The 24607-nt window shown below is 46.2% G+C and overlaps 1 protein-coding gene across 1 annotated transcript in view; it reads left to right on the top strand.

The window, feature by feature from the left end:
* LOC144791771 (hexokinase-2) overlaps positions 1-24607 on the top strand; it is a 146369-nt gene that overhangs the window by 58315 nt on the left and 63447 nt on the right. The window contains exon 5 of the mRNA XM_078666538.1: positions 11861-11956. Coding sequence (XP_078522664.1) covers positions 11861-11956 — 96 coding nt within the window. The remainder of the gene's footprint in view (positions 1-11860; positions 11957-24607) is intronic.

The following is a 24607-nucleotide window of genomic DNA, read 5'->3' as shown; positions in this document are numbered from 1 at the left end:
CCAGTCCATGCAGGAACCACTTCTCTAGTCAGGGTAAGGTAGATACACACTAAAGGATAACCTGTGCTCACCCTCTGTTAGCGTGGCCTAGAGGAGTCAGGCTTATCTAAAAAGGCAATGTGTAAAGTACTTGTGCAACGTGCACAATGAATACATCACAAAAAAACTCCACACAGGTGTATATAAAAATAATTATATTGTAAACAAAACATGACCAAAAAGGTTACTTTAGGTCGCGCTGTACCAAGGCAGTGTCAAAGTTCAGGACGACCGCGATGGAGCGATGGCCGGCTATATTATCCATGCAGGCCCCGGTGAGCAAAGTGCCTTTCCTAGTCGCAAACAGCAGGATGCATCGATGTTGAGTCCTGCAGGATGCGTCTAGTTCCTAAGACGGGTGCCGGAGTTGAGAGGCGTCGAAGGATGTGTCAGATTCTGCCACTCAGTTGAGGTGATGCATTGATCTCGCCAAACTGCAGTGGCGGTGATACACTGTCCGATGCGTCGATCTCTAGCGGGAAAGCTTTGGTTCCAAGCGATTTTACTCCCTTAACCGGGTCGATGTGCCGGTTCTACTACATGCAGACAGGAGATGCGTCGAAATCCCTATTGCAAGTATCTGAGCCACTTCCAGTGATCCAGGCACAGGAGCCGAGGTGATATCCTTGAGTCTCAAGCAACAGGAGGCAGCCAACAAGCCCTTGGAAGTCATTTTGAGTGAAGGCAGAATCCAGTTCTCCTTCAGCAGAATCAGAGAGCAGCAGGGCAACAAACAGGAAAGCAGGCCTTTCAGATCAGCAGTCCAGTGAGTCATTTAAGCAGCACAGCAGTCCTTCTGGCAGAGCTTAGTTGCAAGTCCAGTAGTGTCTGCTTTTTAGGGTGTCGGAGACCAAGTATTTATAACCAAAAGTACCTTTGATGTGGGGGTGACTTCAAATTAACTCTCTGAAGTACACAATGATGCCTTTCAACCTAGTCCTATCTGTCAGGCTATCTGTGGGGGTGAGCATAGGACATAACCAATTCAATTGAAGTATTGGCCCCTTCCTACCATCCTGCCCAAGCAAGGCCATCAGAATGCAGATGTATGTAGATGTGTGCTGTGTTGTGGCTGTCTAGAGGGACTGCACAAAGTGTAGCAGTCACCTACCCCAGATGTTTCTTGGAGACCGGCTGTCAGGCAGACTGAGCAGTACGTGCAGACCAATGTCCATTTTCAAAAATTGGCATTTCTAAATCATTAATGTTAAATACATCTTAACCAGTAAGGAGGATTTATTATTGCAATTCCAAAGATAAGAATCATGAAAAAGCTACTCCTCTCTGATCAGGAATTACAGCTTAAATGTGTATTAAGAAATTCCCAATGCTAGCCTATGAGAGGGATAGGCCTCACAGTAGTGGAAAATAAATTTGAGTGTTTGTCACTACAAGGACATGTGAAGATTAAACACACGTCCTACCTTTCACTCTCATAGCACCTTGCCCTAAGGGTACCTTAGGGCTGAGTTTAAGGCTTGGCAAGTGGTTTTAAATGCCAAGTCGAAGTAGCAGTAACCTGCACACACATAAACTGTAGTGGGAGGCTTGAGACTGGTTTGAAAGGCTACTTATGTGGGTGGCACAAGTAGTGCTGCAGGCCCACTAGTAGCATTTGAATTGCTATGCGGTATGTGGTAAACTACTTTAGAAGAGACTTAGCTGTATACAAAATATGCCAATCAGGTACACACCAATGTCCTCATGTTTAGGGGAGAAGCACATGCACTTAAGCAGCACTGGAAATCCGCAAAAGCAGGGGGTAAAGAGGCAAAAAGTTTGGGGGAAGACCAACCTTAGGATGCCAGCTCTAACAGCTACCATGTGACTGCTAATCTATGTTAAACTATAGCCTTTTGACAGTTCCCAGATGGCCACCATGCTTACGTGTGTAAAATGGAGTATATTTGCAACGGCCTATCCTGCCCTGGTAGGTAGCAGCAGCAAGGGTGTGCTGCAGGCTCAAGGCACTGCTCCTAGTTGACCTCGAGTGAGCATTCAACACTATACACTGGCCTTTCCTTCGGGCTATGCTTGAGAAGATGCAATTTGGCCCACGTTAAAGAGGCTGGTTTTCCCTCCTCTACTCTGATCTGCGGCCTTGGGTTCGGGTGAATGGGACCTTATCGCGTGGGACGAGCCTCCGGACTGGAGTGCATGTGTTGTTGATACTCCCCCAGTTCCCTATACCACCTATTGAGGGATTGCTAAGTGGCGAGGAGGTACTTGGAGGCGATCAATGACAGTATGGGGTGGGTTCTGGGACTCCGACTGGAGCCCAACTATTAAGTGATCTTGCTGGGGATCATGGACGAACTGGGGGCATAGCACCATGCGCACCCTCCTGGCTGTGGCATACCTGGTAGCCAAAAGTGATCTGACCCGCTATTTGACAGACAAATCTGCCCCTCCCTTTTATGAGAGGGGTAGGGAAATGACCGACTGTGCTGTCATGGAAAAGTTGGTATACAAGGCACGTGGGGCCCCCATAAGTATGAATGTATATGGGCACCTTGGTGGGGGTATTTCTGTTGGGTCTGACTATATGTTCCCCTAGAAAGTTGAAGGGATCACCCTGAGCGATGGGTCGGTAAAGACCACTGATTCCCAATCCCCTGCCTGTTTTTACATGCCCCCTTACGGAGCTCTGAGGGTTCTCTTGTGACTGTGTATTGTTGTTTTTTCCCTGGTACACTGATAAAGTACTGTTGTATATCTTTTCTATCTGTACCGCAGCTATGCTGCTGAGCCTGTAAACGTGACTGCGTTATTGGTATTTGTTTTGCTTTCTTTTATTATGCCGAAAATCAATAAAGTATGTTATAAAAAACTGTTTGAGAGATAAGATGGCTCGTGCCACTGTAAAAAAAATAAAAAATAAAAAATCCAGACTGAATTACAGAAATCATGCTGCCAGGAAGCCAAAAAAAATTAATTCAGACTTTTTGGACTCTTAAAAATTCTGATGTTGGACTTATTACTGGATACGGATGGCATAAGTGTAAAGAACATGCATGAAGCAACTGGTATTCGCTGAAAGTACAAAATCTGGTTCAGGTCGTGCCTGGTGCACAGATTTGCACATGACTGGCCATCAATTTGAAAGATGAAATCATTCTGCCCCGAATTACTAGAAGCTTGTGATCTGCTAAGGAAGGCTCCATATCTCCTCTCCAGTTCTGCTGTACCATTGCAGGCAGTGCTAACTTCTGCAGCTCAAGGGCTCACTTGTGTAATTTCCTTCTGATCAAAGTCCAACTCAAACCAACCTTTTGAAAGCTTGGTTCACATTAAAGCCCCCCTCTGGTTTCCTGATCTGGAGACGATGGTTATGGACTTAGTTTCAGGAATGAGCGTTAGACAACCAGACTTGTAGTAATTTGAAGTTGTTTTATAAGCTCTATCAACCTTATTCTCATCATCCAATGGCGGAAAAACTTTTTCTGTAAGTGGGCAAAAAAGTAAATATTTGAGCTAATCATATATTCGCATCTAGAGGTCTCCTTTTAGGTGTAGTGTGCTCAATAAGTGTACTGAACTAACCTGCCAAGCTCCCACAAAAGACTCCTGTAGATCATGTGACGACATAGCTGGTTTAGTTTACATAATGGCCCGCTAGGGTAACCGGCTTGTTCCCACGCAGTTCTGTGGTTTCTTTTATACATGACCATGTGAAACCTGTAAGACCTGTTTGACTGTCTCTTGCGTCACCAAAAATACTGTAGATTAGGCTTACTAACCAAGCGGCCTGACGTCTATGTATTATGGGTAGTAGAAACAAGCACTGGCATAGCCAAGAAGTCTTGCTTTTTAGACCTTATAAGTGTTTAGCCAGAGCTATTGGCTTTACCAATGTCTTGAAGCTATGTTTGAGAGCAGCGTGGGTTCTGACCAGCATGTTGATAAAAGATGGATAGAGCTAGAGAGCTAAAAGATAGCTTGATAGATAACAAAAAGATACATTCATAGTTAGAAGATACATATACAAAAAAGAGAGATTGATAGATAACGGATAGTTAAAAGATGGATACTAAACTATAGATAGCTAGACAGATAGGTAAAAGATAGATAAGAGAAAAGATAAATAAAAGATAAAATATCATTTTTTTTTTTCACGCCACTGAACTGCACTGTCCAGTAGGCTGCCTGTGTACGACCAATAAAAGGATGCACCCTGTTAATGCGGATCCCGGTGTGTTGTAGCAGCAGCCATGACATCGGCAGCAGACCCGGTCTCCCAGAGTCTCCCATTCCTTGTGCCTTCTGTGCTTCCAAACCTGAAATTCAGGGCTTTAAATCTCCTTAAGGAATATTAGCCTGTTTGTGCCGTGGTGTAGCTGCGGGGAAGGTAAATAGCAAGATGTAAATGCAGACCCAACTAATTTGAAGGAATATCATATTGACCCCTGTGTTTCTGTGGTCTCCATGAGTTAGGCCTCCTCTGTGTTCTTTTAAAATGTCGCACTTTGCTCCTTCCCTGGCACTCGGGTGACTGTTGGCTGATGTTTGTAAATTAAAGTGGCCACTAAGTACTGCATGTCCCTAAACAAAGTTTGCACACAGTTCCTGTACAACTCCTAACAAATAACTGGAAACAAACACACAGTTACAGAAACTTTTTTTGAGGAAAGTCAAGGGTCAGGAATGAGTGACTGTCCAGAATCATAATTTATACATAATAAAAACAGACACTGGCAGCATAAAAGCCGCTCTATTCTGTGCATGAGGCCGTGGGCAGTCTAGGGAAGAGGGGTGGGCGGGAGTGCGACTTAGGACATGAAGCAAGGGGGGCACAATGCAAAGAAGAAACTCTGCCGCCTGTGTTTGGAAGCAAAGGTAATCTTGGGGACAGCCCTAGAGCTCCATTTGCCTTGGTGCTCTCCCTTGTCTGCCACATTATACACCATGCGCAGCCTTGGTTATCGTTGTGCCTACATTAATAGCGCCAATAGCAGGCATTGATCAACACTACATGTATCACACCAGTCGAGGCGAGTATCTCGCATGATCTTTCAAGTTTTAATAGGCTTTTAGTTTCGCCTCTGGGGAGATCCACATTCCTGATGACAATTTAAGTACCTACACCTGCGGCTTAAGCTTAAGAGACCAAACGGCAGCCCCCTGCTCCAACCCCACTCACAGCTGCCATCTTGAGCCTGAAGAGGTCATTGGCCTTCCCCCCCCCCCCCCCCCCCCCCTTTCAAGAGAAGAGCTTCTTGGCCATACATGTGGATGTGCACTTCAGAGACCGCATTGGGAGCTATCAACATAAAAAAGGAACTTTTAACAGGAGTCCCTGATCACCATCATGGACAAGAGCATGTACATTGTTACCTTGAATAAAATAATCTTGACACAGACACTGTATAGTCAGACCATCAACAAAAACCTACCGGCTTCCAAATTGTACAACTAAAATTGAAATAATAGCACATTACTGAAGCTTCCTTCAAAGTTTGTGTTGCTCAGGGATGATTTTTTTTTTGGAAGAGCAAGATGCAGGATGCCAATGGGCCCATGAAAGTCGTGGTGTATTGCCCTGGTATGGGTGTGGCATGCAGCATTGTTGTAGGGTGCTGCACCAAGGAGCGTTGACATGTACAACCCATTCCAGAGTCTGCACGGGTACGATCTTTATACTTAATATGTCTTGAGGGTAACATCATGCATCACCTAGTATAGCGGTCTGAGAGGGTATGGCGTAACATACAGGGCTGTCCACTTTGGGACTGGGGAACTGGGTTCGAGTCTCAGTGTTGGCTCTCCCCGTCACAAATAAAATGAAGAATTTAGCAAATCTAAACCAAAATACGGAAAGAAAACAAATTATAGATGCCAATCAGTACTACAGCAATGTCTGAATTCCCTTGTTGAACGCTTAAAGGATCAGGTGTCTTGGGACGAATTCGAAGACATGATAAAGGCACCGTTCAAAACACAATAGAACTAGCCGTTCAGAATTTTAAAACCAGCAGCAACCCCGGAGGGGTGGTGGGGGGCGGGTTCAAGCAGTGTTGTGGGAGGGGTGATGGGGTGGAGGGTGATGGCACAGGGAGGTTCAGTGACGAGCAAAGCTAAAACAAATAAAGCAGCTTCGAGCACTACGTAAACAGAACGCTTAACACGACCAGAGGAAGGCTGACAAAAAGAGTGCTCTCAAAGTATCTTAAATAACCTGAAGAGCAAGAGACATTTAACAGGGGATGTCTGCATGGGAGGATATGAAAGGTCCAAAAGGGGTGACTACTAAGTGTATTCACCAAACAAAAGCTGGCATTTACAAAGGACAGTAAGAGGAACCAATGAAAAAGATGGGCGGTGCTTGAAGCCCATATTGAAGATACAGCATGTCTCGAAGAGACAGCGTGCATACACTGCCTGGGCGAGACCAAAAAAAGAGTTGAGGGCAGCTACTGCAAGCACCATTGAACAGAAACTATCTCCATTTTCACCAGGCCTGAACAAACTGTTAATTCGCCTGTCAAATTTGCTTAAATCACAAATTTTATGTTGCATGAATTCCACAAGATTTTCAATTACACAATATTGCATAACATTTTTGTATCCAGAATGTTCATTCATGCAGAAAATGTCTTGTTGAGAGACGACTTCTGCTCAAACTAGTCTCCTGCCCATATATCCCAAGACTTCTTGACATGAAGTACACACTTGCATGAAAAGAGTCATGCAAGATACCTACAAACCACGTGTAACTCAAAAAGAATAATTTCATGGAATTTGGATGGAATTTCGCACAATTTCTTTAAAAAATGTTATTTTGTACACCAGTGCTGTACAGCTCTCTGCTGCCCCTTTTTATGTATTGCGGATTGCCCTACAGGCATGACTATTGCTATGCAGTTTTCACTGTGGAACACCAACATTTAAGCTTCAGTGAGGTGCCTTTTATAGAACGTGTATTTTGTTTGTATTCTGAATGACTGGGATGCATTTCCTCTTGTATCCAGGATACTCAATGATTGAGTTAGATGCTTGTGAACACTGCGGGAATGCATTAATGCAACATAAAAGCATTTTTTTACATTATTAGTCCTTCCCTCGAAAGCTCCCTTTCTGCAGAGGCTCCTGGCAAACCTTCCCACCAGGCCTATGACATCTTGTGTTTTCACGTATCACATCCTCAAAGACTTCCACTTTTGCTATTGAGTCTGGAATTGGAGTTAGTAAGCTGAAGACCCTGTCAGTTTTTTTTTGGGGGGGGTTGTTGCACTGAGATGGAAGCTAACCCCTAAGCCACGAGTCCCCTCTGAATATTTTACTATTTATTTTGATGTCCTGCTTTTGAATAATTCCTTATTTGTCACCTTTTACCATGCCTAGTCCTAGATTGGGAAGACCTAAAAGAAAGACTCTCAGATCTAGTACCATCAATAGATATTATCTTGAATACATTCAAAATAAGATTATCACAACATTGTTTTCAATCACAACGTGTACAGTAGAACAAAATTCATAAAATACATCCATAATAAATCACAATTGAATTCCCCTAAGGAGCTTAGCTTAGTGACTTTACTTTCACTCTGTGATGTCTCACCAGCCTTTGGTCAATATTGGTCATGTCCTATTTTATTCCTCGGTTTGCCCTGAGTTCACAAATGTGTTTTCACGGTTATTTCTCCCCCATTGATCATGCTTAAATGACTATTTTACATTGATTATGGATCAGTTGGACCATTATTAACTCTAAATAATGTTTTGCACAAATTATCTGCCCCTCGCCTGTCCTTGTCCTGATTAAACCCTCTAGCAAGGTTCTACCGTACACCTGCACTAATTTGGGTCGAAACGTCGACACTCTTTGCATTTTCCCTGTCTCTATTTTGATATATCATTTATGATTCTACTCTTATGAGGCATGAGTTTATTGAAACAATTGTTGTAGGAATTGCTATTTTTAGTTTATCATCCATTATTAGTGTTTTTACTGTGGTCGTAATGACCAGTGTTTCATCAATTGTATAGTTTCCTCACATTCCACTAACTACCTTCCCTTCCCTTCCCTTCCCTTTCCCTTAGGGGCATTCAATTGTGATTTATTATTGATGTATTTTATGAATTTTGTTCTACTGTACACGTTGTGATTAAAAACAACGTTGTGATAATCTTATTTTGAATTTAATCAAGATAATATCTATTGATAGTACTTGGGACCACTTTGTTGATATCACTCATTCACCCAGGTCCCAGTGACTTATTGGGTAAACCCGTGTTTTTATAACCCTCTCAGATCTAGTAGTCTTGTATAGTGTTTAGCTCAACATGCTAAGTAATGTGATAAGAATTAGTATGTCACATAGGACTGTAAGAGTAAGCAGGGACAATAGCAAATTTAGAAGGACAAAAATAAATAACCGAAAGACAAGTTAGAATTTGAGTTAGTACTGTTAAGACGTGGACGGGTCTGAGAATACCAAAACTAAAAACGACCCAGTAGAGGTGAAAACTCAGAAAATACACCAAGGTTCTTAGAACATAAGAGTGGGGTGAGCAGGAGAGGACATGGTCAACAGGTGAGATGGAGCAGAATGGGAAGGGTCAGCTGAAAAACATAATACTTCTCATGAGGATCTAGTGCTTAATTTGAGCCTCTGGTTGAAGGTCAGATCCACTGGCATTCATTTGTGGGGACCGGAACTAATGTCCCTTTCACCCAGAGCAAAAGGGAAAAACACAAAAAGGGGTTTGAAAGAGGAAGAGCGATGGGAAAACCGAGACAAAGGGAAAAAGCAGAAATTCAAAAGAACCTGTAAGTGTAATAAGCGGCAGGAATGTCTAGTGGTGGGTCATAGGCATGAGGTGGAATCAAGACTATCGAGCCTTGTTATTCAGTATCCCCAATTTATTTGTAGCACCGGGCACGGGCTTCCGAGCAAAACATTTGCGTCCAGAACGTATTGTTTTACAAATCAAGCAATGGGAGGATTGAGGTATAAAGAGTGGGGAGAGATTCAAGCATTAACAGCAGAAAATCAACTTGAAGTAGTATCCTAGAGGGCAGGAGGATTGTAGAAAAGGAAAGAGAGGGCAAAATTCACTGGCAGTGGAGTCACCGGTTAAACTTAGAAATGAAAGCTGCAAAGAAGGGCTGTTGAAAGAAGAAAGTAAGGGCTTGGGAGGGAGTTTGAGCACTCGGTATTATAGAAGATAAAAGGAAATGCCTAAGTGACCAATTAAAAATGAGTTGATGAATATAGGCATGTAAAATGTCATGATGGGTAGCAAGTCACCTTGCACCATCTGATATCTGACGTGGCTTGGCTTAATGTCCCCTGTCCTTGTATATGGGGCTGGGATTCTTGGCTGCTTGTGGAAGAGAGCTGCTTCATATGACAGGATCATTCAGGGAAGCGTTACAAAGTGCACTCCAATTTGCTACTGCTGGTAGGATCACCGCTCTTTGTTTTTAGGTCGAGCCTGTCCCATTCCGCAGGAATGGATAGGATCGAATTCATGTCGGCAAAATCCTCTTCAAACTAAGGGGTTTCAGCCCGGTGTTTTCTTGCAGTTCACGTGAACATGCACGAGCATTCACGGCCAGGGCTTCTCCTCCCCTAGCAGCACTCCTCCCACACCAGCAACTCCCCCCTTCCCCCTCCCACACCAGCACCTCCCCTCTCTCTCCCCGCAAACACAGCCTTGCCGTAGCAGCACTCCTCCAACACCAGTACCTCCCCCCTCCCACACCAGCACCTCCCCTCTCTCTCCCCGCAAACACAGCCTTCCTTTCATTTCTCCTCCCCCTCCCCAGCCCGTAGCAGTTGCCGTAGCAGCAGCCCTGGCCTGCCTTTAGTCTACAGTACCCTTCAGCCACGCATATTTTGTGTAAAGCTAGGTTTAGAATGTTTATATTAGGCTTTCCATTTCTGTTGCATTTTCAGCATGTACTATTTTTCGCAAACACCCCGATTAAGGGTTGGTATTTTTTTTCTCCAAATAAGCATTGGTGAATTCATTATATACCGATTACAGATGGAACTGAAACGGTGAACTTCCAAGGATACACGTAGTGCACTTTTTGAAAAGTTGTGTTTTGACTATCCTACCAAGGCCGCGAGCCTTTGAGGACACGCAGCTCAGCGCGAGCTCTGCTGTGTAAACAGTACACCGCAGTTGACCCTGTACCCTGCAGCCTCGCTCAATCAATACAGGGCAGTGGCGGGAAACACTGCGCACTTTAAGCGGAGCCCTTTGCAGGCCGGCCCGTCCTTGCAGAACTTGGGAACTGCACTCAAAGCGCCTCATTCTTTGCACGCAGACACGAAGGCGCTGCACCCCTAATCTGGACTCTTTATGTTTCAGCCCGTGTTTCCAGAGCTCGGCCATCCATTCAGTCAGTTCCTCACTCACCATTGAGGACAGCCGTCCTAGCATAGCGCCTTGCACCCAAAATGCAGCGCGTCAGTGGAAACGGATGTTAACAACCCTTCTAGACTAGCAACTTCCTGTAGTGCCATCCAGTGAAAAGAAGATTAAATCCAGCTCTCTGTAATCAATACTGCGTCACTGAAAGACACCGCCAATAGGAATGCTAGAATGTCCATTTGTTATCTTGATGACTTGATGTCTGACTGGCTCACTTAGATGGGCTTCTCTGAAGGACGCAACACACTCCTTCTCCAAAAGCAGCCACCACTTTTACTGGCCTTCTCCAACGGTGTATGCGTTATCACCATACTGAAGCCACTCGTGTGTTTCTCCTTTCCTGAAACGCGGTATTTCCGTTCCGAATTCCGCCGACTAACTTCGGATATGACGAAATCTGAAGTTGGTGGGAATGCAGTCCACGGGATCATTGCTGCGCCATCTTGCATGGAAAGAATTGGAGCAGCTGCCCCTCCCCCCTTCTTCCCGTCACATCTGGAACATTTTCCTGAAGGAATGTCTCTAGAGTGACTTAGTCGACCCCTCCCTCCACTGCAGGTCAGAAGTAAATACGGAGACTGGATCTCTCCCAGATGTGAGAGCATTCCAGGCCTCCACCATATCCTCAGCGGGGCACATAGCTGGGATGTCTTTCTCCAGCAGCCCTCCTCAACACCCACTGCTCTTCCTGCTTTAAGAAGGGGGGCAGAGCTCGTCAGCACAAAAGTACTGTACGCCCCAGTCCAAAATGATAATAAACAAGCATTGGCATAGCCAATAGGTCTCGCTTGTGGGACCTTATAAGTATTTTGTTTTGCAGCACAATATCCTTGTAACTACATACTTATAAGGTCCCACAAGCGAGACCTATTGGCTATGCCAATGCTTGTTATTGCAGTAATTGGTCACTGGAATGGGCATGTTAGTCTGCAACGCACCCCTCTTGGTACTCCTTGTGTATGGCTCGTGTTAGTACCACACTTCTTGTCAATTGAAACTCTTTTTATGTATTCTCCTTTTCTACCTTTAGCTTGTACCAGTCCGTTCTGGTTGTAACACGTTGTTATCCTGTAGCTTTGAAGTCTGCCCATATAAATTCTAAATACATATCCACGTTTTGTGTACGAGTTCAGACTTGTACAGCTGCATTTTCTTTAAAAGTGAAAGAAGAGATCGTACCTGGAAGCTCACTGCAGCGGGAGTATGAGTTTGGATTTTGTTTTCTTCAATAATAAAATATTTTCTGTTTTTTGTAAACCAAATATTAAATTGCCATCTTCGATACAATGTTACTGGACGGAGCAAGTATTTGATATCTATCTAAAAGTGCAGATGTGGCCGAAAGGTTGGTTGTTCTTTGCGACAACTGAACTAGATTGATGTTGCATTTTTATGTGTTGATTTGCGTATTCTGAGGTTGAGTTTTTCTTTCCAGAGCATCCTGGTCAACTGGACCAAAGGGTTCAAGTCCAGTGGAGTGGAAGGAAAAGATGTGGTGTCATTGCTCCGTAGGGCCATTAAAAAACGTGGGGTAAGTTGCTGTATACTGGATGTTCCTTTGGTGTTGTAAATGTGAACTTCGTTCAACTGCTAGAACTGTAAGAAATTTGGGATATGTACACCCAGCCATTTCCGGGGAGGTTTAAATGAACAGCGTATAATATACAGGTTATTTGAGGAAGGTTGGGTGGTTAAGGTAACCATCATATACAGGCTGCTAGTTTTGAGTAAAACCGAGTAAATTTGTGTGCAGGTGTCTGTTAAATTAGGTATCTTATATACATCTTGCAACATCATTATAGGCTTCTAGGCGCTTTGGGAAAATAAAACCTAACATTAGATCCTTAAAATGTTTCTTAAAAAGGAAAGTTTTCAAATGCGATAAAACCAAACATGGGAGGCTAAGAGCTTTAAGCGCCGAGTGAGGGAGCTTCACATGGATGGAACTAGAAAATAAAATAAAAAGCCTGCCTTCTGTTCGGGCTTTCCTAAAATGAGGTACTTCTGGAAGGAGAGCGTCTCTGGATTCTAGAGCGTTGTAGAGTATAGCGCTTACAAAGTGATTAGAAAGCGGGGTTGTAATCATATATAGCTTTGTGAGAAATGCAAAGCACATTTTAAATCAATCCAGCCTTGGATAAGGAGCCATTGTAAAGTTATGAATAGAGTTTTTTTGATAAGACCATGGAGCAACCGAATCTTTCCAAACTTCAAGAATGTGTATCACATGAACCTTATGGCTATATTATTATCTAGTATACAGTACCTGGGCGGCCCAGGTTTCAGAGTACTAGAATCATTAAGTCTAGATCTGCTTAGCCAAACATTGCTCCGCATCTCCGACTCGAGATGGAAAAACACAAGTAAAATGATTGACAAAACCTGAGGAGCAAGGCTCAAGTCTGCATCAAAAAAGCTCAAAGATTTGTCCCTTTGTAGACTGAGATCAGACAAATATTAGTTTACTCCTGCCCGATAGAGGTAATAATACTACTCCCCATACTAGGGTCTTTGGATCCTGCTACCATCATCTGAGCGCTACTGGCATTTAGTTTAAGCCGATGGTCGTCCATCCACTCCTTGACCTGGGCAAGGTAGGATTTAAAAATGGTAGCAGGCAAAACCCCTCCAGGCAAAGCGAGTGTCTGCATTCATATAAAACCTAAAGTCAAAGGAGTGAATGAGAATTGCCAGAAGTTCCACCTGTGTGTTAAACCGACCAGTTGAAAGAGCTGAACCCTGAGGGTCACCGCAACTGATAGAACAAGACTCGGAATAGAAGTAACCGAGAATCACAGATGGCAAGTGTCCTGATTTAGTATGGGTGGACTCGTGCTAAGGCAGGTACATTGATATCTCTAGAATATATGGTTGAAAAGTAGTAGGTGGTTGATGGCGACCAATCCTGTTGATATTTCTAGAAGAATCACTGGCCGCATTCACCCTCGAATAACCCATGACGGTACTGCCTCAGTTCCGTGTCCAGCAAAGAAGCCTGCTCGTTGGAAGTTGTAGATTTTCACAAGTTCACAAAAAATTCCTTAGCTGTTCGCTATATAGTTCTCTGAGATTTTAAAACCAGCTAGGATGCGCGAAATAGAACAGAAGCCCAGATATGCATTGGGTATTTTATTAAAATAGGCATTTCCTGAACACTACTTGAATTGGTCCAAGATGACCTCAGCGCTCAAAAAAATATTGGAAATCTGCTTTAGGGGACGAAGAGTGGCAGGAGTAACTTCATTAAAAATAGATATGGGGCAAACGTCAGAAGTCGCACTTAATTTCAAGTGCTGCCAGAGCAGGGGGCAAAGACTGACCATCAAAAGCAGTGAAGGTGGAAAGTACTTTGGGAGACATGTTCTCATTTGTGTCCATGAACTATATTGTGCTTAGCGTAAGATTCATTCTAGAGGATGAAATATAGGCACAAACAGAAGCAGACTTATTGAATGGAATTGAATTAGATTTATAGAGCGCAACTGCAACCTAAAAGGTATCATGGCGCTGGTTAGCAAATATTGGATTATACAAACTCAGAATCAAAAAGAGGACCTACACTGCGAATAGCCATGCCTTCAAGGCCTTTCTAAAAAGCAAGTCGATCAAAGATGGACCTTAGAGAGTGAGGTAGGTTGTTCCACTGCCTAACAGCCAATACTGAAAAAGTGCAGCCTCCTACTCCGGATTACTTAAACGTGGAACACTAAAAGATTGACTATGTCGGAGTGCAGACTCTCCGCTACAAACAGTGATGGATTTTACGATTAAGAAAAGGAGGGCCCAACCTGGGCACTGCCCTGTGAGTCTAATGGAAAGATTTAAAAATAACTTTTTGGCACAGGGGAGCCAGTTTAGTTTATACTGCGCCTCAGAAGTAGACGAAGAACACGGTAGAGAAAGAGCTAGCTTTGCTGCTTCAATCTGTAACCGGTAGAGGCGATTAAGTAGATATTATGGTGCCCCATAATTAAAGCGTTAAGTTAGTCAAGTTGAATCATTCCTCATCAAGTCTTATCAGCAAAAACATTGCTAATGCTATTACATAGCAGTTGCAAAGGGGAGGAGGAAGGATGTAGAGCCGGATGGTGTATTTTCTGGAAACCACTACGTTTTTTAATTTTTTATCAGAAATCTGTTTTTGTGTCTTTTCAAATTTGTAGCAGGACACAGTACACGCTGATTTTCTTGGCCTGCTAACCAACTGCCTTGGATAAAGGCATTTGGGGCAAAGAATATGAGCTCATAACACTTGCATACACGTCTTTCAGTTGCCGATGTAGGTGTCTAACTCTGAGGGTGGGGAACACTACCACAACCACTCTCCTTACGATAGTGTTGAAGAAACTCCCTTGCTGAAGAAACCGATTGTTTTCTGGGCAAGGCTGTGGCAGTTTTGGTGTTTTGGATGGAGATTTTCCAGAGCTCTCGAGTTGCCCAGGTATTTGCATGAGTAGATGAGCCAATCCAGGTTTTTAGGTCTGGCATTAGCCAAGAGCTTTTGATGTTCATACATTTATATAACAAATTTGCTTGTAGGGCCTTACAGACAGCCATTTTGATCCATTGGTCAATTTGTATCATTCCCATTTTTCTTTCCCCTCTACAACACACCACATGGGGTGAAGATCAGCCACTGGCTAACTTCCTTGTGAGTGACCGCATTCTGCTCTTTCCCAAAGAGCACTCATGTACACAAAGTTGTTGTCTTGGTTCTCTGATTATAAAAGCAGGACTAAAAGTCCTAGAACGCAATAACTGGATGAGCTGCTCGTGCATAGAACTGGGAAACTTGAGAGTCCTGATTCATGTGACTTTGGATTCAGCCCGGATTCATGTGACTTTGGATTCAATCTTGCTTCATGCAACTTTGGATTCAGTCCTGATTCATGCGACTTTGGGTTCAGTCCTGATTCATGCGACTTTGGATTCTTCATACGCGATGGTTCGATCTGTAGGCAGTCGATGGACATTACTTTGGAATGTCACGGAGGAAGACTTTGGATTGGGTAAGGGTTGGTTCAGGTGTGTCTGTGTGAACAAAGTTGTATCTACTATGTGCAACTCTTCGCCTTCACTGCATAAAAAAGAAAGATGTCCAATGTAATAGTTATAGGGTGCAAAGTGCATGCCATATTATCAGGATATCCACTAACTACGTAAGCTAGGTCCATTTAGAGGGATTATAAGGAAATTAAGGCTGCCAAATCATAGGGTGCTACAGTGAAGTGCTGATATTACACCTTGAGCACCGGGTGAGCTGGAAACCCTGCACACAGATTTGGGTTCCCCGGTCACCTGTGGAGGCTCAGCAGGTTTGATCTTAAATGACTAAGTTGTGAAACCTCCATAAACATAAGAGAGCAATTTTGGGGTAGATGGGGAGTGAGTGCCGGTGCCAGTGGGCACAAAGCCCCACTCTTTCCATGGGCCACCCCCTCCAGTGTCGTGTATGAGCTCTTCACTCAGTGACAGATATTAAGCCCTGCCCCTCTCCAGGCCACACCATCTCTTAATACCCCCACCCACTTTTTCACACAGGGAAAAATCTGTTCAGGATTGGTAGGTCTGGGGGATGTGTCCATAAATATCCTGAACAATCTGGCAAGCATTCAGTGCCTCTTGGACCTTGGCTTGGCACTTCTGACAGAGGGGTAGAGTTGAATGTCTGTTTTTTTTAATGCTGAAAATAGTAGGGTTTAAGATCCAGGGCTCAAGTCGCCGGTAGACCGGTTCCAACAACTATTTTGATAGGGTATGTAGTGACCGGTTGGTCGCGATCTAGAGTTTGTAGAATGTGTTTCACCCAGCTGCTCCTTGAGGGCTGGCTTCAACGCTCACCCCACACCCATCCATCCATCACCGGTGTCACCAGTCAGGTGACCTGCCAATAAAAGGGGCCGGGCGCACATGTCCTGGGCCAGTTCCAGAATGTATGCCACGGTGTCTGCGTGTTTATTATAACTACATGGGGGCCGACCCTTAAGTGTAGACTCTTCCCACCCTGTTGAAAAGCACAGAGCATAATAATTTATTTTGGCCGAATCCGTGTCCCGACCCGGATAGTCCACTATGCCGCCTGCGCCCCTCCCCCGTCTTCCTGCGGGGGAGTTGCTTTGCCTGCCCACAGCAGCGTTATAAAGCTGTCCGTCTTGCCCTTTGAACTAGCCTGTGGGGCTCCACGACCCCCGTGACCTTGAAGCCGGCCTCCCCGGGAATGCCGCGAGCCTTTCACCAATCAGTAGTCATATCACGCGTCACTGGGAGGACATGTGTGCACCTCTGCAGTTCGCCCTTCTGCTCATTTGCCCTTTCGTTTTCGGGCTTGCCCTTCTGTCCTTCTCTGAGCCGGATATCTTCGTGCCACCCGCCCGAGGCGCCACGCTTGTTGCTCGTCACTGCCGTAGTCTGCCTGGCCCATTTGCTCCCACGTAGGGCTAATATGGAGGATTGGAAGCCGATCAGCTGTGCTGGCCCAGGCCCCCCCCCCCCCTGCTGTCCTGTCAGGCTACAGGTTTCCTTGAGCAATGTCATTCACTGGCCGTCCTTTCTTTCACTTACTCTCCTCCCTCTTTACCTCATCCCTGTTTCCGTCGCTCCCTCCCCCTCCACGTACTCCCTTCCTCCTTCTTTCACTCTTCGTCCTCCTCTAGGTGCCCTCTTATAAGTTGCTCCTTCGCTCTTTCCATAACTCTCCTTCCTCCCTTCACTCCACGTCCACCTCTAGGCGCCCTGCCTTCTTTCAGTTTTCCTCCCTCTTTCTTCACAGCAAGCCGAGTCTTCAGGTGACTTCTACCTGCCCTCCTCCTTGTTAATGCGCCAAGAATTAAATGAAAGCAGTGACCTCTAATGTATAACATGCCAGAAAGGGAGATGCACATCTAATGGCTGGGTTGCACATGTAAAACCAGAATACCTGGGATCAGTCCCAGCTTCCACATAACTAAACTGTGTGATCCTAGGCCAATATTTTGTTTCACCATGCTTCCTTTGTCCTTCATTATCGCATATCGGAGCTCCTTCAAATACACGAGTTTAGGATGTCACTGCACAAAAGCCTCTCTTGTGTTTGGTTTAGTAGATGATAATCTTTTTCCATGTGTCCAAAGAGTCCAGGCAACATGTAGGGTACGCATGACAATCTGCTTGTCTCTTAGTCTGGGCCACCGTAATTATGCGGCAAGGGAGACCTAAATTATGTGGCAGGGATTAAAAATTACGAGGCAAGAAAATGCTAATTATTTTGCAGTATATTATTTTGTCTTTTTTACACGTTAACACCATCTGGACACATTTTTCTTATTATTATTATTAGTTTATTACGCAAAGACCGCGATGTGCAACTGAAAGGTGAACAGACCACCTTTGTGAAGTGCCTTTTGCTGCACAACACACATGTCGCTGCATTTTTAGTAACTTTGACCTGTTCGAGTTAGAAACATTTTTTCATTAGAATTGGCGAATTTTGCAGGAGATGCAGTATGTGGCAAATGCAGCAAATCCCCATAACTATGCGAAAAAGGCGTTGTCGCCATGGCCGGGGACTGGGAATCTTTCTAAGTTCACTTTTAAAAATTCGCACTTTTAATACCTTTCAATGCAGTGATATTCTCTTTTGTATGAAGGTGAAACGATTAGGCACCTTACCGAAATATACTTTTTTTTCATAGTACAGAGCCATCATATTTGTAGCATGATGTATTTTGTGTGATTTAAACGCCAAATATGTTCAAGGCTCGGCTTGTGCATGGCCTCTTAGGGCCAAGCCAGACCCTGGGATGGCTCTGGCTTTGCTCTCACTTTTAATTTGTTGGCTTGTGGCCTATATTTATGCCTATTTATTGGTAGCAGCATTAGGATTCTGTCTAGTAACTCAGGGCTTGGAGTGAGGTGCACTCCACCCTCCTTAGCAGGAACAGGATTTCTTAGGGGCCTCTTCTGTCTGCAAAGGGCAGATAAAAGCTAATAATTAAAGGTATAAGAATGATGGGTTGATAGAAAAGGTAAAGATGGATGGAGAAGTAGGTGAAAGGAAATGTGGGTGAAAGAATGGTGAATGGGTGGGGAAAGGGTGGCCGAGTAAATGGAAATCTAAGATGATGGATGGCAGACTAACTCGAAATTGGAGAGGTCTGTGGATGGACAAAAGGATCAATTGCTAGATGAAAGGCTTTATTAATGGAAGGGTAGGCCAAATGACGGATATATGGGCGGATGGACGCTTTAGTGAAAAATGTGTGAACAGATGATGTAGTGGCCAATAGATGGAATGGTGAAAGATTGAATGATGAATGAATACATGACAAAATGTAAAGGAGAAATGGTGGATATGAGTGAGTGGATGGAAAGGTGGAGGGGATAAGGAGCTCTTCTGGGTTGGGTCGGCTCACTTGCTTGGTGCCGTCATTTTATATAATTAGGTTCAAAGTGAGGTGTATATTAATTTACTGGCAACTCCCTCTATTCCACCACTCCCATCTGCTCCAAGAACAAGCAGCATGTTAACTACACAGATCTTCATATCTTTTAATATCCTCTTCCTTGATGGTGGCCCTTATGGACCTCAGTTTCCATCCCTGCACACACGCAGCAGTGCTAGTGTCTGGTTCGCACAGGTCTTTCAGAACCTAAGGTGCAAGGCTGCAGCGCCATTAGTCAGGGCATGGAGATCATTCATGGTGAGGCCTTAGACGAGCTGACCGTGTGTATACGTAGATCATAATTCATAAATGGGCGCAGCACAGCGGCCATTTTACTGTTTACTAGCAGACCTTGCTCGATACTGGTATGTGTAGTAGCCTGTTCTCATTTCATATAAAACTGTCAGTACTGCACTTCTTTATTTGCTAATGTTCATAAAGCTCCTGGCCCTCCTCTGTCCTTTTGGAATCCAGTGCCAAATGTCTAATAATGTACGTCCAAAATACTGTTTACCATGCTCAGAACACCAAAGACAGTGTCCAACTTGCATTTTTTTTAATATGGTTAAAGAATTTAGAACTGTCAGTGTATGTACTAGTGGTATGTTAGGCGGGTTAGTCACATTTTTCAGTTTTGCTATTCACAGTTAGTTTCCAGATTTTTTTTATTTTTTATTCCGATGCATGAATTGTCTTTGATCTTGAGGGAAAATTTAGTATGTCTGGTTTGTAGCCCTTAGTGGCTTGTCTTCTGTAGTCAGTCAGACACCAACTATTATCTGCATTTGGCCTGTTAATCCTTTCAAACAGCAAACTCAAGTCACAGGCTTAAGTGCTTATCAGTTTTTACTTGCTAAATCTCGTGCTGTGCTCAAGTATACTCCTGATAGACCTGCTGAACATGTGTGATGTCTTAAGATCTGATGTAATGATGTAACTTCCAGTGATGCCATGTGCCAGGATGTTACGCACCGTGATGTCACTTGCATACTGTCTAACTTGGTGAGCCCACCCACTTTTGTTTTGAGGACTCTAAGAAGATCCTTTCCCTTTACCATCTACTTAAGACACAACTGCTTGTTTTCCTCCCCACTCTCAATCAATCAATCAAGACATTTCTAGAGCGCACTACTCACCCGTAGGGTCTCAAGGCGCTAGGAGGGGGGGTGCCGTTACTGCTCGAACAGCCAGGTCTTGAGCTTCTTCCTGAAGGCGAGGTGGTCTTGGGTCAGGCGCAGGTCAGTCGGGAGGGAGTTCCAGGTCTTGGCGGCCAGGTAGGAGAAGGACCTTCCTCCTGTTGTCGCTCTTCGGATGCGGGGGACGGCGGCGAGGGCGTGGCTGGTTGATCTGAGGTGGCGCTTGGGAGCGTAGAAGTTGATTCGGTTGTTGAGGTAGCTCGGGCCTTGGTCGTGTAGGGCTTTGTGTGCGTGGGTGAGGAGACGGAAGGTGATTCTTTTCTTGACGGGGAGCCAGTGCAGCTCTCTCAGATGTCCGGAGATGTGGCTGTGTCGTGGGAGGTCGAGGATGAGTCTGGCTGAGGCGTTCTGGATCCGCTGGAGTCTCTTCTGGAGCTTGGCGGTGGTTCCGGCGTAGAGAGCGTTGCCGTAGTCCAGTCGGCTGGTGACGAGGGCCTGGGTGACGGTCTTCCTGGTCTCGGTGGGGATCCACCAGAAGATCTTCCGTAGCATGCGTAGGATGTTGAAGCATGATGAGGAGACGGCGTTGACTTGTCTGGTCATGGAGAGGGAGGAGTCCAGGATGAAGCCCAGGTTGCGTGCGTGGTCCGTCGGTTTGGGTGCGGTGCCCAGGGCGGGGGGCCACCAGGATTCGTCCCAGGCGGAGGGTGAGGAGCCCAGGATGAGGACCCCCGTCTTGTCTGAGTTCCGTTTCAGGCGGCTGGTCGTCATCCACTCGGCTACATCTCTCATCCCTTCGTGCAGGTTGGTTCTGGCGGCGGCGGCGGGGTCGTTGGTCAGGGAGAGGATCAGCTGGGTGTCGTTGGCGTAGGAGATTATGTTGAGGTTGTGTTTGCGTGCGATGGCCGCGAGGGGGCTCATGTAGACGTTGAAGAGGGTGGGACTCAGCGAGGATCCTTGGGGGACGCCGCAGATGACTTCGGTGGCCTCTGACTTGTACGGTGGTAGGCGGACTCTCTGTGTTCTTCCGTCGAGGAAGGAGGTGATCCATTCCAGTGCCTTCTCCTGGATTCCGATGTTGCCGAGGCGCTGTACTAGGGTGCGGTGGCAGACAGTGTCGAACGCCGCAGAGAGGTCTAGGAGGATGAGGGCCGCTGTTTCTCCGTTGTCCATCAGGGTTCGGATGTCATCGGTGGCAGCGATGAGGGCGGTCTCGGTGCTGTGGTTGGCTCGGAAGCCAGACTGTGAGGGGTCGAGGGATCCATTCGTCTCGAGGAAGGCGGCCAGCTGTTTGTTGACTGTCTTTTCGATGACTTTGGCCGGGAACGGGAGGAGCGAGATGGGACGGTAATTCTTGAGTTCGGTGGGATCCGCTGTAGGTTTCTTGAGTAGAGCGCTGAGTTCTGCGTGCTTCCAGCTCTCCGGGAAGGTGGCGGTGTCGAAGGAGGTGTTGATAATGTCCCGCAGGTGGGGTGCGATGACCGCGTCGGCCTTGTTGAAGACGTGGTGAGGGCAGGGGTCGGTTGGAGATCCGGAGTGGATGGAGTTCATTGTGCGGATGGTGTCTTCGGTGCTGATCGGAGTCCAGGCGCGGAGAGTGGTGGTGGGTGGCGTTGCTGTGGTCGTGGCGTGCGTCGGTTGGATGCTGAAGCTGTTGTGTATGTCCGCGATCTTGTTGTGGAAGAAGGAGGCGAGGGAGTTGCAGAGGTCTTGCGACGGGGTGATGTCGTTGTTTCCGGCGTTGGGGTTGGAGAGCTCTTTTACGATGCTGAAGAGTTCCTTGCAGTTGTGTGCGTTGTTGTCAAGCCGGTCCTTGTATGCATTTTTCTTGGTGGCGCGGATCAGTTGGTGGTGTTTCCGGGTGGCGAGCTTGAGGGTAGCCATGTTGTCCATTGTTGGTTCCCTTCTCCACACTTTCTCGAGGGCTCAGCAGTTCTTGGAGCTCTTGAGTTCGTCGGTGAACCATGGTGTTTTTCTGCTGCCGGGTCTGCTGGGCGGGGTCCTCAGAGGGGCGAGTTCGTCCGCGCAGTTGCTGATCCACTTAGTGAGGTTGTCGGCGGCCTGGCTGGGGTTCGTTGAGCCTGCGGGAGGGTGCTGGCTCAGGGAGGCGGTGAGCTGGTCGGCTGTGATCTTGTTCCAGCTTCTTCGGGCAACCTGTTGCTGGTGGTGGTGGATCGTCGTTCTTTTGAAGGTGAAGTGGACGCAGCTGTGGTCCGTCCAGTGGAGTCCTGTTGCGTGGCTGAAGGCGATGTCTTTGCTGGATGAGAAGACAGCGTCGAGTGTGTGTCCGGCGAGGTGGGTGGGGGTGGTCACCAGCTGCTTGAGTCCGAGGTTATCGAGGTTGTCGAGCAGGGTGATGGTGTTGCGGTCGCGGTTGTTCTCCAGGTGGAAGTTAAGGTCCCCCAGGAGGATGTAGTCGGCGGAGGGGAGGGCATGCGGGCTGATGAAGTCGGCGATGTCCTCGCTGAATCGTGTGCGTGGTCCCGGGGGTCGGTAGATCAGGGTGCCTCTGAGGGTGGTTCTGGGGTCCGTGTGGATCTGGAAGTGCAGGTGTTCGGCGGTGGTTAGGGTGTCGTCGGTGTTGGTCGTGATGCGGATGGTGTCTCTGTGGATGATGGCGATGCCTCCTCCCGTCTGGTTGGCGGTGCGGTCCCTCCGTGTGATCTTGTAGCCTTCTGGGATGGCGATGGCGATGTCGGGCGCAGAGGAGGCGTTCATCCAGGTCTCTGTGAGGAAGGCGACGTCAGGGGCTGTGGTGTCGAGGAGGTTCCAGAGTTCGACGGCGTGTCTGTGTACGGAGCGGGTGTTGAGCAGCATGCACTTGAGGTGATTGCTGCTGGTGATTGGCTTGGCGTGTGCTGGTGCAGGGTCGGTCCGGATGCAGGTGAACTTGCAGGCGTGGCAGCTGAAGGGTCCGTGGGTGTGCTTCGGGGCGGCTCGGTGACATCCTGGGATGCGGCCGGTGTTGAGTGCGATGAGATCGGCGGCGTTGTAGGTTCGTCTGTCATTTTCTCTCCCTACCGTCGTCCACCTGCCCTCCAAAGTAAGGCACAGTCAGATGCCATGGTTGTTCCAATCTTCTCTGAGAGCCTGCTTTTTTTAAACGCTGATGATTAACGAGAAAGGTTCGGAATAATGTCTATGCAAAAAAGTAGAAAATGGATTCTGTATCCTACCGTTTCACCTGATGGCACGCCTGCCTTTCTTCTCTAGACATTGTGTTGGCGTGTAGAAGTATGGGAAAGCTGCACATGAACCCTGTGTTAGAAAGTAGAATGTGGGTCCAGTGCTTGACCCTTTAAAATGGGTGAGAGAGGTCGTCCCGGCCCAGACCACTGAAGCGAGCGGAGCAAGACTGGTTCTCTACTCCTATGCTGAAGATGCCTTCTCCCTCCTGCCTCTGTTAATAAAATCTGGGTTACAAACTCCTTTACAGCACCTGGTGCAGTGTAACTTGGCTGCTTACATGGTTTTAATGTTGTTGTTGTACTATATGTCTGGTGCAGCACCAGCCCAGATGCATTGAACAGTGTACCCAGTCCTTTCCACTGACTTCAGCCTAGGGACTTCCTTCTTGAAGAGGTGGGAATCTGAGAAGGTAGAATCTTTCAAAGGCTCCTCCATAGTAGCCCTTGGTTTTGGTTTGGGGTTTCTCTTCTGGTAGAGGCTCTGTTGGAAGGCGCCATCACAATGAGGGGGGAGCAGACCAGGCATTCCCCCCTGTTCTTTAGACCTTACAAAAGCAGGACTTAACTGTTTTTTGTGATACATTAATAAAAATGTAAGAATTGTCATCTACCACTCAATACTGCCAAATACTGGAGCTGCCTCAGATTGTCTGAAGTGTTTGTTTTTCTGGAGAATGAGATGCTTACACACCAGAGGGGGGCTGGATAATACTAGCGGCATGGTCCTCACAAAAACTTCTGACAGGACAGCTACAGCAGCAGATAATTCAGGAAGGGGCAGTTTTTTTGTATTTTTCGGCAGCAGCACCATTGATCCCATAGTACCAGTAGAAGTTGCACGTGTTGGCTTAGGAGTGTGCTAGGCCCCAATCAATTCATGATTGAAAGTAAAAGGACAGGTCCCTTTCCCCCGGATTGAGTGATCGAGCAGTCTTTGCCACTAAAATGACTGCAAAAGCATGCTTTTCATTTGATCCTGTTTTTTTGTTGTCAGGAAGGGTGTTGTAAAATGTCTTTGCTCTTTAAGAAATAGAGGAAAGTCTCTGTTTCTTAGTACTAGACCATGTGGCTAGTCCAAGTATAGCGTCTGTAACCGGGTCCTTCTAAGATCTTTGGGCAAAGGCAGTGGATTCATAAAGAACATGATGGTGCCGGGTTACCTTACACTGGATCTGATAGGTCAAGACCCAATTTATGCATAAAATGCAGGTTAGAAGTTTCTGCAGCAAGAGAAGGTAACTGATGTTTCTTTTGTGGTTAATCAAACCAGCGGCTGAATTTATGGCGATTCAAAAACTTCAAACATTTGCTGCACACCTGCTTTACGACAGATGCAATGAAAACTAAGACATACCCCAGCCTCATCACAGCTCTTCATGCAGTCTCTTCTGTGCAGTGCTTCCTCTTACTAAATCTGATCCATGGTTGTTTCCCAGAT

This window comes from Lissotriton helveticus, chromosome 11 (assembly GCF_964261635.1).
Source record: "Lissotriton helveticus chromosome 11, aLisHel1.1, whole genome shotgun sequence".
NCBI classification, from domain to species: domain Eukaryota; kingdom Metazoa; phylum Chordata; class Amphibia; order Caudata; family Salamandridae; genus Lissotriton; species Lissotriton helveticus.
Note: the sequence above shows the minus strand (reverse complement) of the source record. Positions and strands in the feature narration are given on the sequence as shown.